Source organism: Heptranchias perlo, chromosome 27, assembly GCF_035084215.1.
Source record: "Heptranchias perlo isolate sHepPer1 chromosome 27, sHepPer1.hap1, whole genome shotgun sequence".
Taxonomy (NCBI): Eukaryota; Metazoa; Chordata; class Chondrichthyes; order Hexanchiformes; family Hexanchidae; genus Heptranchias; species Heptranchias perlo.
Window position 1 is genome coordinate 21,580,668 of NC_090351.1, and position 21,021 is coordinate 21,601,688.

General features: G+C 41.4%; 1 protein-coding gene across 2 annotated transcripts in view; it reads left to right on the top strand.

Moving 5' to 3' along the window:
- Positions 1-2,400: 2,400 nt before the first annotated feature.
- Positions 2,401-21,021, top strand: part of LOC137344463 (mitogen-activated protein kinase 14) — a 63,356-nt gene continuing 44,735 nt past the window's right edge. For both annotated transcript variants that reach the window (XM_068007444.1, XM_068007443.1), the window contains exon 1: positions 2,401-2,841. In XM_068007444.1, coding sequence (XP_067863545.1) covers positions 2,726-2,841 — 116 coding nt within the window. In that variant the 5' untranslated portion in view covers positions 2,401-2,725. The remainder of the gene's footprint in view (positions 2,842-21,021) is intronic.

The following is a 21,021-nucleotide window of genomic DNA, read 5'->3' on the forward strand; positions in this document are numbered from 1 at the left end:
TCAGGATACGGGGTATGCCATTTAGAACTGAGATGAGGAGAAATTTCTTCACTCAGAGGGTGGTGAACCTGTGGAATTCTCTACCACAGAAGGCAGTGGAGGCCAAGTCATTAGATGTATTCAAGAAGGAGATAGATATATTTCTTAATGCTAAAGGGATCAAGGGATATGGGGAAAAAGCGGGAACAGGGTACTGAGTTAGATGATCAGCCATGATCATTTTGAATGACGCAGCAGGCCCGAAGGGCCGAATAGCCTACTCTTGCTCCTATTTTCTATGTTTCTATGCATGTTCCTCTTCAAGTCACACACCATCCTGACTTGGAAATATATCGCCGTTCCTTCATCGTCACTGGGCCAAAATCCTGGAACTCCCTACCTAACAGCACTGTGGGAGAACCTTCACCACACGGACTGCAGCGGTTCAAGAAGGCGGCTCACCAACACCTTCTCAAGGGCAATTAGGGATGGGCAATAAATGCTGGCCTTGCCAACGACGCCCACATCCCATGAACGAATAAAAAAAAGTGCGAAAGCATAAAACTGAGCATCAGTTCCACCTTGTTCAGATTTCATAATGTTTAGTTTAGCATTAATTCTGATGAGTTTCAAATATGTGGCAGTATGCTGGAGCTTTAAAATTAGTTTAGAGTACAGAAAGGGCTAATGAACACATTTCAGTATCTAGGTTAACTGTAATTCAATATTAGAAAAGAGGAAGTTTGCTCAGAAATTAATAAATGTTTGTGAAATACATGTCAACTAATAGCTACAAAGGGTTTTATTTAATACAGTAAAGTTTCCATATACTGCTTTAACTGACATAGGAAGATTAGATGAATACATAAAAGAAATTCTTGTATTAATGTGCCAATTTGTTAAATAATTTTAAAAGAATTTTCTGAATTGGAGAAGGGAATGATTTTAGAATTGTCAAACCTCATCACCCCATCCCATTCAAAAAAGTTCAGATTGATATTAAAACTGTCGAGCATCTTCTTTATAGGATGAATTGTGCAGTGAAACTCCTGAATTTTATATACTTTGAAAACAAATGTAGTACAGAAATACTTAAAAGACAAGCTGTATAGTCAAACACAAAACAGCACATTTGCCTAGGTCCATTGTTGTGAGATTTTCAGAAAGATAGTGACACACATTGAAAATCTACTTACATAGAAATACGTAGAAGTTACAACACGGAAACAGGCCATTCAGCCCAACCAGTCTGTGTCAGCATTTACCCTAAACTCGAGCAAATAGTTCTAATCACATTTAGCCACCCCATCCCCATATCCCTTCAACCATTTTACTTTCATCCACCAATCCAATCTAATCTTGAATGTTGACATAGTTTCTGCCTCAACCACTGACCCTGGAAGTGAAATCCACAGCCTCACAACTCTCTATGTGAAGAAGTTTCTGCTGCCCTCTGTTCAAAATCTCTTACATTTAATCTTGTATCACTGGCCCCTTGTTCTTGGTCCCTCATTTATTGAGTCTGCTTCTATATACCCTATCCCATCCTTTCATAATTTTGAAAACTTCAATTATGTCACCCAGTAATCTGCGCTGTTCTAACGAAAAAAAATCTTTCTTTGTGTTTGTATTTACGATTGGAGTTATTTTTAAATTAAAATACAACATAGAAAATGGGTTACATAAAAGGTTACGAGAAAATAAGTGATACATACAATTTTTTAGATTTTTAAATATAATCAATAAAATTAGTATATCTTCAGCGAAATTATGCAAACTACTCCAGAAGACAGCGAGTTTCCCAAATATATGAGGCAGCACGCCTATCAAGAATGCAAGACTAAACGAGGTGCTTATTATTTGTGCCAAAAAAAAATGATGATGGCACTTTATTGGCACTGGGCAACCCAGTGTTTTGTATGGGTTCACTCAAAGATGCCTCACTAGTGAGCTTGATGAACCGGATTGGAAATGGAGAAGGTATTATTGTATAATCGTTCTCTGTTCTCAGCCTTACAACTAACCGAGCATGAATCTGAGTCGTCTCGCACAGCGTGTCCACAGCAGTAGTGTTTAAAGTGCAGCCTCCAGAGCAGTGAAAGTCTTACGTTATATGCTGCTATTTGCATACACACAGACACATATTCAACACGGCTTGCCATGCCTGCAGATTCTCCTTTCACTCAGTCAAGCGACTGATTTATCGCGAAACGAGAATATAATTAATGCATCAATTTTTAAGAAAAAAATTCTCTCCAACATCAAATTATATTCAGGGGATTATGTTAACCATCCGACGAATGATACAGATCGCCAGGCAGTCTCTGTGTATTTGCGCGTGTGAGCCGCGTCAATACCGGGAAGTATGACGCAATCCCCGAACAATCCGGGCGCGCGCATGGTTTTGGGGGGGGGGTTCTGACGTCACTGCGGCTGAAGAGGGAAGTGGAGAAATCGGGAGCTCGAGCGGTGGTGCCGAGTGTCAAATGCCTGTGGGAGTTGCTTGTCTTTCATTGCCCTCAGCGCACGGCTGCTTATTTCTCAATGCTTCGGTTCCACAAGGAGAATTTCGTTGCATGGATTTTACCTTTAAATAGTGACTAAAATAAACCCCCCCAGCAATTCAAGTTGATCGTTTTTTTTAATATATATATATAAAATAGAAAGGGGCGGTTTTTTTTAAATTTTAATTCTTTCCACCAATTCCCTCCTCCTCCGCCTCGAAGGGGAGAGCAGGCACTACACAATGTCAGAAGTCAGGCCGCACTTTTACAAGCAGGAGTTGAATAAGACAATCTGGGAAGTGCCGGAGAGATACCAGAACCTCTCCCCCGTCGGCTCAGGGGCTTACGGCTCCGTCTGGTACGTGCCTCGCCGCCTTTTTATTTATTTATTCGCTCGAGCCGCGCACCGGTTGCACAAGTTTGTGAGCAAAAAGTTTCTTGAGCGGGGCGAGCGAGAGCAGCAGCAGCAGCAGCGCGGCGGCGTCGTCTCTGCTTTCCACTCGTGCAGGCCTCGCTAGGCCCAGAGTTGTTAAATACTGTACTGGCGTTTTTTTTTCTCGCGTTTTTCTTTTGACGCTGCGCAACCTTGTAGTGCACAGATGTGTTTTTTTTTTGCAAAATTTATTTCATTAGAGGGTTTACCAAAAAAAAAATTCACGCTGGTCAAAAATAGGTTGTTGGGTAACTTGTTGTATGATGCCTCTGTTGTCTAGAATGCTGCAGAAACCCCATACCGTGTGTAACAAAAGGGTGAAGCAACAGGAGCCCAGCGAAAGTTTATTGCACACAATTGTTGACCCGTTTTTTCTTGTATCACCGATGTTAGACTTTGATCCACCAGAGTTTGTCCTGTGTTTGAATTCCAAACCCTTTGGAATATTGAAAATGTGCTTAATGCTCTCTGATGTTGATTGTGCATTTGTTTGGTTAACAAAATGAGTAACTGTAATTTGCCTGGTTAAACACCGTAGTCAATCTTATTTTAGTTATTGTATTTATGATTGCCATTTTTTAAAATTGGCACACACTTGCATCAAGTGGACAAATTGGATAGTGTTTTAGAACCAGCTGCAACCTGTTGAGTGCCATTGGTTTGACTTGCTGACAGTTTTTCCTGTTGAGAAAGCCCCTAAATAGTTAATAGTAGTTTGGAACTTGCTGATTTGGATTTGAGAAGTCTGTCTTTCTTTTGTATGTAAAGTGATGTAGGCAAGGCTGCTATTGGAATCAATGTTAGTGGTCTTTCTTTACCTAGTTTAATTGTTTTGCTAATTAATCCAAAAGCAAAACATCACTATATGATGCACTTCTTAGGTTGCATGTTTGCAAAAACAGCAGCAATATGCTTTTATATATGTGAATCTCAGGGTCCTGCTGAACCTGACCTGAGCCTCAAACCCACATCCATCACTATGACTGTCTACTTTCAGAAGAAAGCAGGACTGAACACTGCCATAGATGGAGTAGAAGTGTGGAATTAACCAGCTAAAGTTGCAGCATTGAAGGACAGGGACTGTGATGTAGAGCTGGAGGTTGTATGCAGAGATAGGGTGGGGTGAAGCTGCAGGGGGACTTGTAAACAAGACTGAGGAATTTTATGTTTTGGGAGATATGGAGCCAATTGAAGGGATGGGGATGATGGGTGAGTGGCAGAGTTTTGGGCAAGTTGGAGTTTGTATAGGGTGGAGCTTGGGAGGCCAGTGAACAGAGAATCACAGATGGAATTCACAGCAAATGTGCACTATAATAACACCTCCAGACATATGGAGCACCACTAACATTGATTCCAATGGCAGCCCTGCCTACAGTATAAATGCAAGTGGAAGCAGAGGTTGCAAAGAAATACTCTGCTGGCAGGGTGAAGTACTCTTGCTCCACCAATGCTTAGATTTGTGAAGTATGGGTGTCAGTAAACAGTTCTTTAAACTTCTCAAATAGCTGTGCAGGAGCAAACCACTGCTGCTTGCATATATAGAGATATTATGAAAACTTCTAAACAACTATTTACTTGGTCTTGAGTAACTTTCATCATTACAGTAAAGCTATTTTATAGGTAAGTAATGAAGAATTGCTACACTCCTGAACTGAGGGGTATGAGAAATTAGTTTCTAACTTTCTTGCAAATTATAGATTTTTTTTTTTGGCTGTAACATCTACCTTGCATAATCATATATGTAACTTATTTCACAGTCGTGCATCTCCATTTCTTTGCCGAACTGGCTACAGTGGTGAGTGCTATCTGAAACAATTCTGTGAAATGATGACTGTGCAGCTGAAGGAACCAAAGCCCTCTTTGGGAGGGGTTTCCTGGGGTACCATAGGGTGCCACTGATGGCGCTCGGGTCATGTCACCTGTCAAATTAGGTCTGGCTATAGACAGGCTGGCTTCTTGGCTCACCTGTACAGACCCACAATATAGTTTCACCATTAGCAATCTTCCCCAATGCCCAGGAATGTTGTGATCAGTGTGGCAAAGTTGAGTACATGTGCAGTTAGTCACTTGTTGTATGTGCCCTACAACATAAATGGGCATATTTGGCGATTAAAAAAATTCTGTGGAAATAGTTTGATAGAATAAATGGCCTATAAAATACAAGATGTGGAATGGGTAGGTTTTGTGTTTAAGTCATGATTTCCAAACCTTTGCACTCCTGTTTAGAGTCAGCTTGTTAGAAGTGCAAAGTGCAGTCTAGAAGGTGAGAAGAAACTAAGTTGGGGGGAAATAATAAGAAAGTTGAAACATGTACCAATCCCTTTAGTTTTGTACCCCTTTTGAGTTTTGAAGGACCTGTGCTAATTTTGAAGTACAGTTTGTTTGTTGCCTACTGCAACAACTGAAATAATGAAATGTTGAATCATAGAATACTTCATCTCTCAATTTAAAAAAAACTTTTGTACTTCTCTTTTGAAAATATGCTGTTTACTGTTAGTTCAAAATTGCTTAACTTTTTTGAGCAAAATGCCTCCTGTGCTGTTCGCTTAATTCAAACTACTAGATGATTTGAAATTTTTTGAGCAAAAATGACATTGAAATATTGCAGTCATTGTTGGTAAAAGTCTGAGGAGACTGTTAAACATGCTATTTATTAAGAGCAAGTAATGAAGCAAAACTTGCCCTTTTCACTTTGTGTAAGATTGTCACAAGTTGGTTTCTTATAGGTGTAAAATTGTTACAGCAAATTTGCATAACTACTTCACAACAGTTGCCACACTAACATTAGAGGTAATGTTCCAGTAGGACCCGATTTTAAAAATTCAAATAGCTGTCATGAATTATGCTAATCATCTGCTTGTGTTAATATTTGAATATGATTGAAGGTGATAAATCAACGGATAATTCATTGTCACCTGTGCATGTTAATTCAGTTTCTTTCGCTATTGGACTCTGTAGTGCTTCCAAACTAATATTGCTAGCGATGAAATAAACACTTGATGTTTTAAATAAAAACATATTTACATATGGAACTCTTTTTGACCCCCCCCCCCCCCCCCCCCCCCCCCCCACTGCTGTTGAGGCTAGGACTAGATCAATTTCAAAACTGAGATTGATAGATTTTTGTTAGACAAGGGTTACAGAACCAAGGTGGGTAGATGGAGTTAAGTAAGATTAAGATCAGCCATCATCTAATTGAATGGCGGAACAGGCTCGAGGGGCTGAATGGCCTAGTCCTGTTCCTATTATAAATAAAAAAATAATTTTTATGGGGTGCTGTTGATTTAAACAATGTTGAAAACAGCTTTTAACAATGGTCGCATTTAAAAATTCTAAACAAGAAGAGAAAATGAAATTGAATAATAGTTTTGACACATTATGAAATCTACATGTTTTTGCAGTACTTCATATAGTGTATTTTAATTTATAAAGTCACCGTTGCATTTCACAGGACTTAAATTAAGGTACAATAGATTTCAACCTCTTATGTGCAATTCTGAAAATCCCATGGCAATACTGCACTTCTACTATGCTGTATAGTTGGCTTCTGCTGTCTCAGAACACACTTGAAATCCTCACCTCATGTACTGCCAACAGCATCAGCTTGCATACAGCATCTTTAATGTAGAAGGCATCCCAAAGTGCCTTAGAGAGGGGAGTGGTCACTAAACCATGGTAGGAGAGTTAGGGGAAGTGACCAAAAAGATGGATTTTGAGATGGTTTTAAAGGTGGAGAGAGAAGTAAAGGTGTGAAGGCATTTAGCAGAATAGGGCTGCCAATGAAATGAAAGGCATGAGCAAGTGGGACTTAGTGCATAACAGGGTATATAGCATACTGCGTTTTGGATGAGTTGGAGTATATGGAGCATCAGAGGCCAGCAAGGAAGACATTAGAGAATTTAAGTCTAGTAGTGACAAACGTGTGAATAAGTGTTCCAGTGGTGCTGGGGCTGTGGTGGGACGGGTGGGCATTGATGGAGAGGTGGAAATAAATGGCTTTGCTGATGTATAGTGTGTAAGCTCACTTCTGGATCAGAGGACAATGAGGTATGCTTCAGTCTGAGTGAGTGGCTGGGGAAGGGGACCGAATCAGTGGCAAAGTAGTGGAATTTATTGAGGGAAACAAATGATGGTTTTGATTTTCCCAACATTTGGTTGATAGCATTTATCATAGTACTTTTATTATGAAGGGATTTTTTCCAATTTTATTTTCCTTGTGGCTTCATCCTTGTTTCCATCCAAACAGCGATACATGAAGTACACAAGGCTGAGATGTCAGTCTTGGCTCCAAGCCAGAAGGGTGTGGGTTCAAGTCCCACTCCAGAGACTTAAGCACATAATCTAGGCTGTCACCTCAGTGTAGTACTGAGGGAGCGCTGCACTGACAGAGGTGTCATCTTTCGGATGAGACGTTAAACTGAGGGCCCTTTGGATGCAAATGACCCCATGACACTATTTGAAGAAGAGCAGGAGAGTTCTCCTCGGTGTCCTGGCCAATATTTATCCCTCCATCAGTATTACTAAAATAGATTATCTCTTTTGTTTGTGGGACCTTGCTGTGCGGCAAATTGGCTGCCGCATTTCCTACATTACAACAGTGACTACACTTTAAAAGTACTTAATTGGCTATAAAGCACTTTGGGATGTCCTCAGGTCATGTAAGGTGCCATATCAATGCAAGTTCGGTATTTCTTTTATTTGTTGTTTTTAACTACAAAGGTACACATCCTTGAATGTGTTGTCGCCTCCCAAATGCATGCCCATCTTTCCCGCAGCTCCGTGTTTGAATCCCTCCAATCAGGTTTCCACTCCTGCCGCAGTACTGAAATGGCCCTTATCAAAGGCACAAATGACATCCTATGTGACTGTGACGATGGTAAACTATCCCTCCTCATCCTTTTCGACCTGTCTGCACCCTTTGACACGGTTGACCACGCCATCTTCCTCCAATGTCTCTGTCATCCAGCTGGGTGGGACTGCACTCGCCTGGTTCCATTGTTATCTATCCAGTTGTAGCCAGAGAATCACCTGTAATGGCTTCTCTTTTCCCCCTCCTGCACAGTTATCTCTGGAGTCCCCCAAGGATCTATCCTTGGCCCCCTCCTATCTCTCCTCAATGACGTCAACCGAAAACACAACGTCAGATTCCACATGTACGCTGGCGACACCTAGCTCTACCTCACCAACGTGTCTCTCAATTGTCACACTGCTTGTTCGACTGGATGAGCAAAAATTTCCTCCAACTAAATATTGGGATGACGGAAGCCCTTGTCTTTGGTTCCTGCTGCAAACTTTGTTCCCTGGCCACTGTCTGAGGTTGAACCAGACCGCTCGCAACCTTGGAGTCCTATTTGACGCTGAGATGAGCTTCCAACCACATATCCACTTCTTCACCAGGACCGCCTACTTCCACCTCCATAACATTGCCCGTCTCTGCACATCTATGCTGAAACCCTTATCCATGCCTTTGTTACCTCTAGACTGGACTATTCCAATGCCCTCCTGACTGGCCTCTCACCTTCCACCCTCCATAAACTTGAGCGCATCCAAAACTCTGCTGCCCGTATCCTAACTCGCACCAAGTCCTGTTTTCCCATCACCCCTGTGCTCACTGACCTACATTGGCTCTTAGTCTGGGATTGCCTCGATTTTTAAAAAATTCTCCTCCTTGTTTTCAAATCCCTCTATGGCCTCACCTCTCCCTACCTTTTGTAACCTCCTCCAGCCCTACAACCCTCCAAGATATCTGCGCTTCTCCAATTCTTGCCTCTTGCGCATCCCGATTTTAATCGCTCCACCATTGGCAGCTGTACCTTCAACTGCCTAGGTCCCAAGCTCTGGAATTCCCTCCCTAAACTTCTCTACCACTCTCTTTTAAGATGTTTCTTAAAACCTGCCTCTTTGTCCAAGCTCTTGGTCACCTGTCCTAATACCTCCTATGTGGCTCGGTGTCAAATTCTGTTTGTAACGCTGCTGTGAAGCGCCTTGGGATGTTTTTCTACATTAAAGGTGCAATATAAATGAAAGTTGTGTATGTGTGTTGCCCTGAATAACTGTAAATCTCTGTTCTGTTTGTGTGTGTGTATGAATTAGGCTTCTGGCCCACTGGGTTACCAATAAAAAGGGTGCTAGATTTAATGTCACCTATTTACACTGCCAACAAATAAAGGCCCTTTTACCTCGTTTGACTTCTGAGAAACGGGTGCCTAAATTACCCCACTATGTCACATTCCTGCTTGTGTGTCAGTCTGTGCAGCTTAAAATTTTCAAAAGGCATTCGATAATGTGCCACGTAAAATGTTGTTACGCAAGATCAGGGCTCATGGGGTTGGGGGTAAAATATTAGCATGGATAGAGGATCGGTTAATGGACAGAAAACAGAGTAGGGATAAACTGGTCATTTTCAGGTTGGCAGGCTGTAACTAGTGGGGTGCCACAAGGATTGGTGCTTGGGCCTCAGCTAGTTACAATCTATTAATGACTTAGATGAAAGGACTGAGTGTAATGTATCCAAGTTTGCTGACGATACAAAGCTAGGTGAGAAAGTAAGCTGTGAGGAGGGTACAGAGTCTGCAAAAGGATATAGACAGGTTAAGTGAGTGGGCAAGAAGGTTGCAGATGGAGTATAATATGGGGAAATGTGAGGTTATTCACTTTGGTAGGAAGAATAGAAAAACAGAATGTTTTTTAAATGGTGAGAAACTATTAAATGTTGGGTGTTCAGACACACTTTGGTGTCTTAGTAGAAGAAACACAAGGCTGGCATGCAGTACAGCAAGCAATTAGGAAGGCAAATGGCAAGTTGGCCTTTATTGCAAGGGGGTTAGAGTACAAGAGTAAGGAAGTCTTACTATTGTACAGGGTTTTGGTGAGACTTCACCTGGACAGTTTTGATCTCTTTATCTAAGGAAGAATATACTTGCCTTAGAGGCGGTGCAACGAAGATTCACTGGATTAATTCCTGGAATATGAGGGTTGTCTGATGAGGAGAGGTTGAGTAGAATGGGCTGATACTTTCTGGCGTTTAGAAGAATGAGAGGTGATCTCATTGAAACATACAAGATTCTGAGGTGGCTTGACAGGGTAGAGGTTGCTGAGAGGTTGTTTTCCCTGGCTAGAGAGTCTAGAACTAGGGGGCATAGTTGCAGGATAAGGGCTGGGCCATTTAAGACTCAGATGAGGAGGAATTTCTTCACTCAGAGGCTTGTGAATCTTTGGAATTTACCCTAGAGGGCTGCGGATGCTGTCACTGAGTATTCAAGGCTGAGATAGTCATAGATTTTTGGACTTTAGGAGAATCAAGGGATGTGGAGATAGGGCAGGAAAGTGGAGTTGAGGTTGAAGATCAGCCATGATCTGATTGAATGGCAGAGCAAGCTCAAGGGGCCATATGGCATACCTGTGCTGCTATTTTTGTTATGTTCTTATGTAGCCCTGTTTCAGGTCATATCTGCTAACTGGGATTAAATTCAGGGGATTGTAAGATAATGAAGACACTGTTCAAAAATGGAGTCCTTTGGTTCAGCATTGTCTGTTTTGTTTCACATTTAGATTAAGATTTGAACTATCAAAAACTTTGGATCTTGAGAGAAATTGGGTTAAGAGTTCATACTGTCCTAGATTTGAATCAACTAGTTGATTCCTTAGCTAGTGTCCTACTAACTTGTGAATTTAGATATTTTCAGAGCTTATTAAAGAAAGCCCGAGGCTTAGTTTATCTCTGGTTTGAAGCAGTCATTTATTTAATACTTTGAATGGGAGTTATATTTAATTTTGGCTGTAATGGGCCTTCAAGATTTTTACATTTATTCACTTTCAAATGTTTCTCCTTCGAAAAATAGAACTGCTGTAGGGCTGGAGCCTTTAGTAATCTGTATCAAATCTGAAATTTAGGGCTTGGCTTTTCTTTAACCTGAGGCATACACCTGGTTAACTTTTTGTATCTTCTTGGCTGCAAATCTTTTGCAAACAACATGACTATATCTGTGTAAGGCATGTAGGTTTAAAGAGTTACGTTACTTACTGGAATTTGAAAAGACGCACCTTAAAGAACATATTACTCTATTGACTTTAGTATCCCTACTCTTTTTAGACTTACTGAATCAGAAACAGATTATTGCATTTTTACTTAAAATAATCCAAATGGTTCTTGTACCAAAACCAATCCCCTTTTATTCTGTGTAAATTTCTGATACAAGTAAATATATTTTGAGGTTTATGCTGTCTTACATTTTGATTTTAGAATTGGGGAAAATGGTTTGTAAATCTTACTAACCTATAGATTCTTGCACCACTTCATACTGCTTAGGTCAGATTTTTTTTATTCATTCAGGGGATGTGGGCGTCGCTGGCGAGGCCGGCATTTATTGCCCATCCCTAATTGCCCTTGAGAAGGTGGCGGTGAGCTGCGGTCCGTGTGGTGAAGGCTCTCCCACAGTGCTGTTAGGAAGGGAGTTCCAGGATTTTGACCCAGCGACGATGAAGGAACGGCGATATATTTCCAAGTCGGGATGGTATGTGACTTGGAGGGGAACGTGCAGGTGGTGTTGTTCCCATGTACCTGCTAATCTTGTCCTTCTAGGTGGTAGAGGTGGGTTTGGGAGGTGCTGTCGAAGAAGCCTTGGCAAGTTGCTGCAGTGCATCTTGTGGATGGTATACACTGCAGCCACTGTGCGCCGGTGGTGAAGGGAGTGAATGTTTAGGGTGGTGGATGGGGTGCCAATCAAGCGGGCTGCTTTGTCCTGGATAGTGTCGAGCTTCTTGACTGTTGTTGGAGCTGCACTCATCCAGGCAAGTGGAGAGTATTCCATCTCACTCCTGACTTGTGCCTTATAGATGGTGGAAAGGCTTTGGGGAGTCAGGAGGTGAGTCACTCGCCACAGAATATCCAGCCTCTGACCTGCTCTTGTAGCCACAGTATTTATATGGCTGGTCCAGTTAAGTTTCTGGCCAATGGTGACCCCCAGGATGTTGATGGTGGGGGATTCGGTGATGGTAATGCAGTTGAATGTCAAGGGGAGGTGGTTAGACTCTCTCTTGTTGGAGATGGTCTTGTCTGGCGCAAATGTTACTTGCCACTTAGCAGCCCAAGCCTGGATGTTGTCCAGGTCTTGCTGCATGCGGGCTCGGACTGCTTCATTATCTGAGGGGTTGCGAATGGAACTGAACACTGTGCAATCATCATCGAACATCCCCATTTCTGACCTTATGATGGAGGGAAGGTCATTGATGAAGCAGCTGAGATGGTTGGGCCTAGGACACTGCCTTGAGGAACTCTTGCAGCAATGTCCTGGGGCTGAGATGATTGGCCAGCAACAACCACTACCATCTTCCTTTGTGCTAGGTATGACTCCAGCCACTGGAGAGTTTTCCCCCTGATTCCCATTGACTTCAATTTTACTAGGGCTTCTTGGTGCCACACTCGGTCAAATGCTGCCTTGATGTCAAGGGCAGTCACTCTCACCTCACCTCTGGAATTCAGCTCTTTTGTCCATGTTTGGACCAAGGCTGTAATGCGGTCTGGAACAGAGTGGTCCTGGCAGAACCCAAACTGAGCATTGGTGAGCAGGTTATTGGTGAGTAAGTGCCGCTTGATAGCACTGTCGACGACCCCTTCCATCACTTTGCTGATGGTCGAGAGTAGACTGATGGGGCGGTAATTGGCGTGATTGAATTTGTCCTGCTTTTTGTGGACAGGACATACCTGGGCAATTTTCCACATTGTTGGGTAGATGCCAGTGTTGTAGCTATACTGGAACAGGTTGGCTAGAGGCACGGCTAGTTCTGGAACACAAGTGTTCGGCACTACAGCCAGGATGTTGTCGGGGCCCATAGCCTTTGCTGTATCCAGTGTACTCAGCTGTTTCTTGATATCACATGGAGTGAATCGAATTGGCTGAAGACAGGCTTCTGTGATGGTGGGGATATCGGGAGGTGGCCGAGATGGATCATCCACTCAGCACTTCTGGCTGAAGATGGTTGCAAACGCTTCAGCCTTGTCTTTTGCACTCACGTGCTGGACTCTGCCATCGTTGAGGATGGGGATGTTTACAGAGCCTCCTCCTCACGTTAGTTGTTTAATTGTCCACCACCATTCACGACTGGATGTGGCAGGACTGCAGAGCTTTGATCTGATCCGTTGGTTGTGGAACTGCTTAGCTCTGTCTCTAGCATGTTGCTTCCGCTGTTTAGCATGCATGTAGTCCTGAGTTGTAGCTTCACCAGGTTGGCACCTCATTTTTAGGTACGCCTGGTGCTGCTCCTGGCATGCTCTTCTACACTCCTCATTGAACCAGGGTTGATCCCCTGGCTTGTTGGTAATGGTAGAGTGAGGAATATGCCAGGCCATGAGGTTACAGATTGTGCTGGAATATAATTCTGCTGCAGCTGATGGCCCACAACGCCTCATGGATACCCAGTTTTGAGCTGCTCGATTTGTTCTGAATCTATCCCATTTAGCACGGTGGTAGTGCCACACAACACGTTGGATGGTGTCCTCAGAGCGAAGACGGTACTTCATCTCCACGAGGACTGTGCGGTGGTCACTCCTACCAATACTGTCATGGACAGATGCATCTGCGACAAGTAGATTGGTGAGGACGAGGTCAAGTAAGCTTTTCCCTCATGTTGGTTCGCTCACCACCTGCCGCAGGCCCAGTCTAGCAGCTATGTCCTTCAGGACTCGGCCAGCTCGGTCAGTAGTGGTGCTACCAAGCCAGTCTTGGTGATGGACATTGAAGTCCCCTACCCAGAGTACGTTCTGTGCCCTTGCTACCCTCAGTGCTTCCTCCAAGTGGTGTTCAACATGGAGGAGGACTGATTCATCAGCTGAGGGAGGGCGTTAGGTGGTAATCACATTTATGTGATCTACTGAAATGCATTGACTGTGAATTGGGTTTGGGTAGACCATTTTTTTCCTTTCAAATATTTCTTCAAAATATAAATCCTGAGCAACAGAGTTGAACTCAAACAGAACTTCAGTTGAAAATACTAAGTGTCAGGTTGCCTGGTTTACATAAAGAAGAACTTGAATTTATGTAGAACCTTCCACGTCCATAGGATGTCCCAATGCGCTTTACAGTTGATGAACTACTTTTGAACTGTAGTCATTGTTGTGATGTAGGTAAATATGGCAGCCAAATTGCATACAGCAAGATCCCACAAACAGCAAATGATCAAATCTGTTTTGATTGTGGTTATTGCTGGATAGATGTCAGCCAAGACACCCCTCTTGAAGTAGTACCATGGGATCTTTTACAATCATGGCACTACTCAAAGAAGAGCAGGGGCATTCCTTCGGGATCTTGGTTTAATGTCTCGTCTGAAAGATGGAATATTAAATGCTGCAGCATTCCCTCAGGACTGAATTTGAATGTCAATTTAGATTATGTGCTCAAGTCTCAGAAGTGGGCCTTGAACCCATGCCCTGACTTAACAGCAAGAGTGCTATCACTGAGCCAAGGTTGAGACTTGTATACAAATATAAAAAGAACAGGTATTTGTGTAAATTTTGCCTAAAGTGTACTGTATGTTGGAAGGATGTTTCTGTGGGGATGGGGTTATGGAGGAAAGAAAATAAAGGGGAATATCTAAATACCTAACTGCCTTCGGAAACTTCTTTAAGACTCTTCTTGACTATACTTTTATCTCCTAATCTCCCTTCCCATCCCTCCCTCTTCTCTTGACTGAGTGTCCACTTGCAATCCACCTTCCTGTAAAATGCTGAGGTGTCTTTGTATGTAATTAGTTGCTGTAGAAATGTAAGTTGTAGTTAATATATCTGCTCTGCAGTGTTGGTAATAGTAGCCCTGGCTTTGGCAGCTGTGCTGCTACCTCCTAAAGTTGCTAAGATCTATCCACAGAGGTGATTTTTCCCTTGCACTTCCAAAACAGCAATGTTACCAAGCCTCTGACATTGCTGAATAGCACTTTTCCTGGCTCTGGTTGGGTTGAGCACTCAGTCTGTTCTTATTGACCAGTAATGTGGCTTTTCCATTACTGGCCTACTCCGACCTTCCCAAGTCATTGAGGATGGATTGGTGACCAGAAAACTTCTACAATCTTGGCTTTCAAACAACTGTATATTGGTGCTATGGAAATTGACAACGGTATTAAGGGTGATTGGTGCAGCCCTGGGCTAAGGGGAAACACCAGCCAGGGTTTCTGGTTTTGATTGATGTCCAGTGACCTCTGCTAGAAAGGGGTGTGTGAGCATTATCACTTGGGTGTGGTACCATAAAGCTGTTGCTTATTGAAGAGAATGCCAGCAATAATTAGCACCTGGAGGAGGAAGGGAAGTCAAAATGGAGACAAGATATCTTGTCCTGGTGGGTTCGAAATTTCAGAGGTAATTCAGTAGTATAGATTGACTACATTTTTACAAATGTGAGCTTGTCTGTATTCATTTTGAAAAATGTCATGAACTAATACTTTTTCAAAATCATAATGCATTAAAAGATGGTAACCCACAGTTGCACACACAGAATTAAAATTTTCATTGTTAACGGGGGTGTGTGCTTGCGTGCCTGTTAAAATAAAATTTGGACGTAAACTGGATGAAACTCCAGTATATCTGTGTGCCTATTAGATTTGTCTTACAATTTGCCTCCTAATATGTGTATACTGTAACTAGTATGACTGAATGTAATAGGTGCTAAATTTGAGTATGGTACCAAAGAGCCCTAACAAAACAGGTTAATCACGATCAAAGGGAAAACCTTCCAGTGGCTGAGGTCATACCTGTTACAAAGGAAAATAGTCATGGATGTTGGAGGCCAATCGTTGCAAAAGTTCCTCAGGGCAGCGTCCTTGGCCGAATCATCGTCGGCTACTTCATCAGTGACTTTCCCTCCATCACAAAGTTAGGAGTGGGGCTGTTTTCCAATGATTCTACTGTGTTCAGCTCTATTCACAACTCTTTCAATAAATGAAACAGCCTACAGCAGGGCCTGGCTGACAAGTTGGCAACATTTGTGGCACTTAGTTGCTAGACATTGACCATTTCCAACAAGAAAAGGCTGAACCACTTCCCCCTGAGCTTCAACTGCATACCATCAATATCCTGGGGTTACCGTTGGCCAGAAGCTTAACTGGACTAGCCATTTTCACTATGCAGCTATAAGGGGAGTGCAGAGGCTGGGCATTGTGCAATGAGTGGCTCATGGAGGAGGTTATACAGATAGGGAGGGGCGAGGCTACGGAAGGATTTGAAAACAAGGTTGAGAATTTTAAAATCGAGACTTTGCCGGACCGGGAGACAATGTAGGTCAGCAAGCACGGATGATGGATGAACCGGGACTTGGTGCAAATTAGGATATCGGCAGCAGAGTTTTGGTTGAGCTCAAGTTTACTGAGGGTGCAGGATGGGAGGCCGGCCAGAAGAGCATTGGAATAGTCGACTCTAGAGATAACAAAGGCATTGTTGAGGGTTTCAGCAGCAGGGGTGGAGATGGGTAATGTTAGAGGTGGAAGTAGGTGTTCTTGGTGATGGAGATGATACTGGGTAGGAAGCTCAGCTCAGCTTCACATTAAATTGCATGTCACTTTGTCTGCCCATTCCACTAAGGTTGATAATTGATTGTTGTAGCTCCAGCCTTAAATGATGGTCAATACTTTTAGGTTGATGTCCTTGAATGTTCCACTTAACATCACCTTGACCCTTAAAGATAATGACCTTAAGCATCACTACTTACTAGGTTAGATATTTTAACTTTTAATGGACTTGAAACAGTTTCTAGTAAATCTAATTCAAGTTTAAAGAGATATACTAGTTACTGTAAACACATGCTAGTTAATTGGAATATTATAACTGGGGTTTTAAAAGAAAACAATATTCCTTTAGGATTGGGCAAAATCGCATCCTAAAGAATTTCTAGTTCCTTCTCCACAAAGATCTTCAATTTAGCTGCTGTAACTTACAAAAGCACATCAAAAGAAATCCAACCTTCCACAAATTATCCGTATCGGGGTGGGAATTCTAGCTGACAAATTTAAAAATGTTTAGTCATGTTGTTCTAATAGTGTAGAAGTTGCATTCTACAAGGAAAAATGTCTTCCAGATTTGCATAAATCTAGAATCAACCACCTTGAACTAAATGAATGTGTAAACCAGGATCATTCACTGTTTTCAACCCTGAGTAGTGTCTTCCACAAGAGCCTCTTTCAGGAAGGCTCCAACCCACTGCATCATATAGAGAGATCGAACAAGTGTTTGTCGTCTGATTTCCCATCCATTGAGCTCCTGGTTTCAAATATGGCACCTCTAGTGGAGGCCAGGCCCTTTCCTAAAAGGTTTGGTGGGGGGGGTGGGGGGAAGAAATGATGAGACTTACAGGTCTATTAAAAATATTGTCATGGGAAGGAAGATTCCTGAATTCCAACTGTCCCAACATCAGTAGCTGAGCAGATGAAGTATAAGTGTGCTGTCAATGGACCCCAGGACTTTTGAGTATTATTGGTATAAACTGATGGAAATGATAAATTGGTAATTTCATTGGGGCAAAACATACATTCTGTAGGTTAGCGTTCTGTATATGTATGAGATTTTGTTTTAGAACATCACTTGAATATCCACCTCTCTTGCTGTGGTATCTTAATTTGCATGACAGTAATTCCATATTCTTCAAATGTCTTTCCCTTAAAATGTATGATTTAAGCTAAGAAATATTAGAATCCAACAGTGTTCACAAGTGATGATTGCTTTGAGAACAGTAGAGAAATACAGCTAGAGTATTGTATCCAATTCTGGGCACCACACTTTAGGAAGGATGCCAAAGCCTTAGAGAGGGTGCAGAAGAGGTTTACTAGAATGGTACCAGAGATGAAAGACTTCAGTTACATGGAGAGACTAAAGAATCTGGGATGGTTTTCCTTTTGAGCAGAGAAGGTTAAAGGAAGGTTTGATAGGTGTTTGAAATCATGAAGGGTTTTGATGGAGTAAATAAGGAGGAACTATTTTCAGTGGCAGAAGGATCGGTAACCAGAGGACACAGATTTAAGATAATTGGCATAAGAACCAGAGGCGACATGAGAATTTTTTTTACACAGCAAGTTATGATCTGGAATGCACAGCCTGAAAGGGTGGTGGAAGCAGATTCAATAATAACTTTCAAAAGGGAATTGGATAAATACATGAAGTGGAAAAATTTGCAGGGTTATGGGGAAAGAGCAGGGAAGTGGGACCATTTGGGGGATAGCTCTTTCAAGGAGCCGGCTCAGGCATGATGAGCTGACTGGCCTCCTTCTATGCTGTGTCCTTCTATGATTCTGTAAATTTCATCAGATTGGAAAACACATTCCAGATGTGCATATTTTCTTAACATACCTATTTTGAGCGATAGCAGTATTTTTGACCTGAATGTGGTGCTGCCATTGGTCAATAGAATTCATGAATAGCACCATTTCTTTTTGAAAACATGTGTTGGATTTTTATTTACCACACTAATGTTTGATACATGCTCATTTGTTAACGGTGGTTTTTGTTATGGGTTATGTCTTTGCACCTGTTTTTTAAAAAAATGAATTCGATTTTTGCATTTAAAATTGCAAATTTCAACATCTTCAGTGTCCTGAAATGTTGAGAAGTGTATATTTGTATTATATTGTGTGATGTATGCTGCAGATCCAGTCCAAGGATAGAAATATTTTACTGATCCATTTATAACTTTGGAACATTGTGCAAGCTTCATTTTGTTTCTAATGTGTAGAATATACAATATGATATGTCCTCTTCCATAACAATAAGCAAGTTCAAATCCGTTCAAGTACATATTCTTATATTACTAATTGGTTTGGTTGTTACTTTTTAAAAAAAAACACATACTATTTAAAATGACATCGTGCAAATGCAAGCTGGATATCCTGTTTATTTTCACTTTGTTTATAGTATGGTAAAAATTGTTTTTCAGTAAATCAGCATTCCCTGCTCTAGCATGCAATACTGATCTGCGGCAAACCTAGCTAGGTTGCCAACACCTAAAATTCTTTCTAAACTGTGTGACTGCAGATACATTATTATTAATACTCGGCATGTGGGTGTCGCTGGCAAGGCTGACATTTGTTGCCCATCCCTAGTTGCCATGAGAAGGTGGTGATGGGCCTTCTTGAACCACTGATGGTTTGATACAACTAGGGCAGTTAAGAGTCGACCATTTTGGAACTGGAATTACGTATAGGCCAGACCAGATAAGGATAGCCGGTTTCCTTAAAGGATGTTAGTTGGGTGTTTTACAACAATCTGATGTTTTCAAAACTGAATTCAAATTCTCAAACTGCCATGGTGGAGGTTTGAACTCGTGTGCTCTGGATTATTAGTCTATTAACATAACCACCACACTACTGTACCCTGCCCTGTTGAGATAAAACCTTACTTTTGCACACTAGTTCCATTGTTTCTGATGGTTTGGGAAGAGGCTGTAATGATCAATCCAATACTGACTTTTAACACTGCAACACTGACTTTTAAAGTATTATTATGGCTTCGTATGAGCAGTCTTGATTTAAATATCTTGAGATACAGAATCCTTTTATTTTAGTTAAGCATCACAGATTGCATCTCTCTTTCTCCTCCCCCCCCCCCCCCCCCCAAAAAAAAATAACTGCAGTTTAAAAAACTATATTTATTTGCTAAAATCTTAAATTTGAAAGAAATACATTTTAATGAATAAGCAGAATTACTGTCTTACAAATGTAGATACCACAGAAAAAGAGAGAACTTAGAGAGATGTTATAAAAGGAATCTCAAAAATCTAAAGCATTTAAACTTTTGATTTCCTGGCAGCCTACCAGGACCCACATAATTTGTCTCTGCTGTTAAGCTGAGTCCGATACATGGAGCTCTGAATAATGCTAAATATGGTTAAGCTGCCAAATTTAGTGTTTAAATTTGAAATAGTTGTTCACAAACATCAATGCTATTTTTCAGGTTTTTTTAAAAAAGAGGGCCAGACGGAAGAGAAAGAAATAAAAGAATTAATGCCAGTGTATTATTTAGATCCAAATAATATTACCAGTTGATTAAAATGGAAATTACTTACCCCTTTGGAAGCTTGGAGGCCAGTTACTGCTTTACTATAGGATATAAAATAAACTACATGATAAGCAATAGCAAGTATAAACTATTGCATGCCTAAATTTAGTTAATATTTTGGACATTATTGAGTTGGTACTTAAACACTTCCCAGTCCCTGAAGATTCCTAAACTCTAACATGTAACACTCCATAGGAGCTAAAATTGTACTCGATTCCTGATGTAGGTAATTTATAAGAATTATTTTCAACAAAATGACTTTGGAATACAGATTTTGTTTATGGCAACAAATGTATCTGTAGATTCTCGCCTAGCAAGTGTTCATCATATACCTATCAGGTGTCACACCTGAAAGTGTGGCCTTGTGGATGTTGCGCATCTGGCTGTTAATGCATAACATGTCAATAGGGCAAAACTTAATGTTTGGCAAAAGTGATGCTCTGTCTGTTAAATTACCAATTTATCGTCCGATTGACTAAACCTAAATGATCCAAAGAAAAAACTTTCAGTTTGTATAATGCTGTTGACATCCTGTAAGCACTTTAAATTAATTACTTTTGAAGTGTGGTCACTGTTTTGTAGCCAGGACTCATGAACAACAAATAAATGACTAGTTAATCTGTTTAGGTGGTATTGGTTGAAGGTAGAACGTTGGCTAGGGGACTGGGAAATTCCCTGCTTTAAATAGTGTCTTGGGGACTTTTACTTGATCTGAACAGGCAGAAGATACCTTTGGTTTAACGGCTCATCAACAAGAAGTACATCATTCCCTCAGTATTGCACTGAAATGACAGCCTAGATTATGTGTTCAGGCCCCAGAGTGGGGCTTGAACACACTCTTCTGACAGAGAGGTGAATATCCTGTTTCTTGATACACCGCATTTCAGTGAAACCACCAATAAATCTACCAACAAAAATTTTACTGGCTTGGCAAGTGGATTGTTTGTGTACCATTGGAGAGTGTTGATGTTGAATTGGTCATAATAGAAGCTCAAACTGTATTTCAAGTAAAAATTCAAATGAACAATTTGATACTCTGCTTCAAATATGTAGCTGTTGTCAAGGCCACATTACTAATA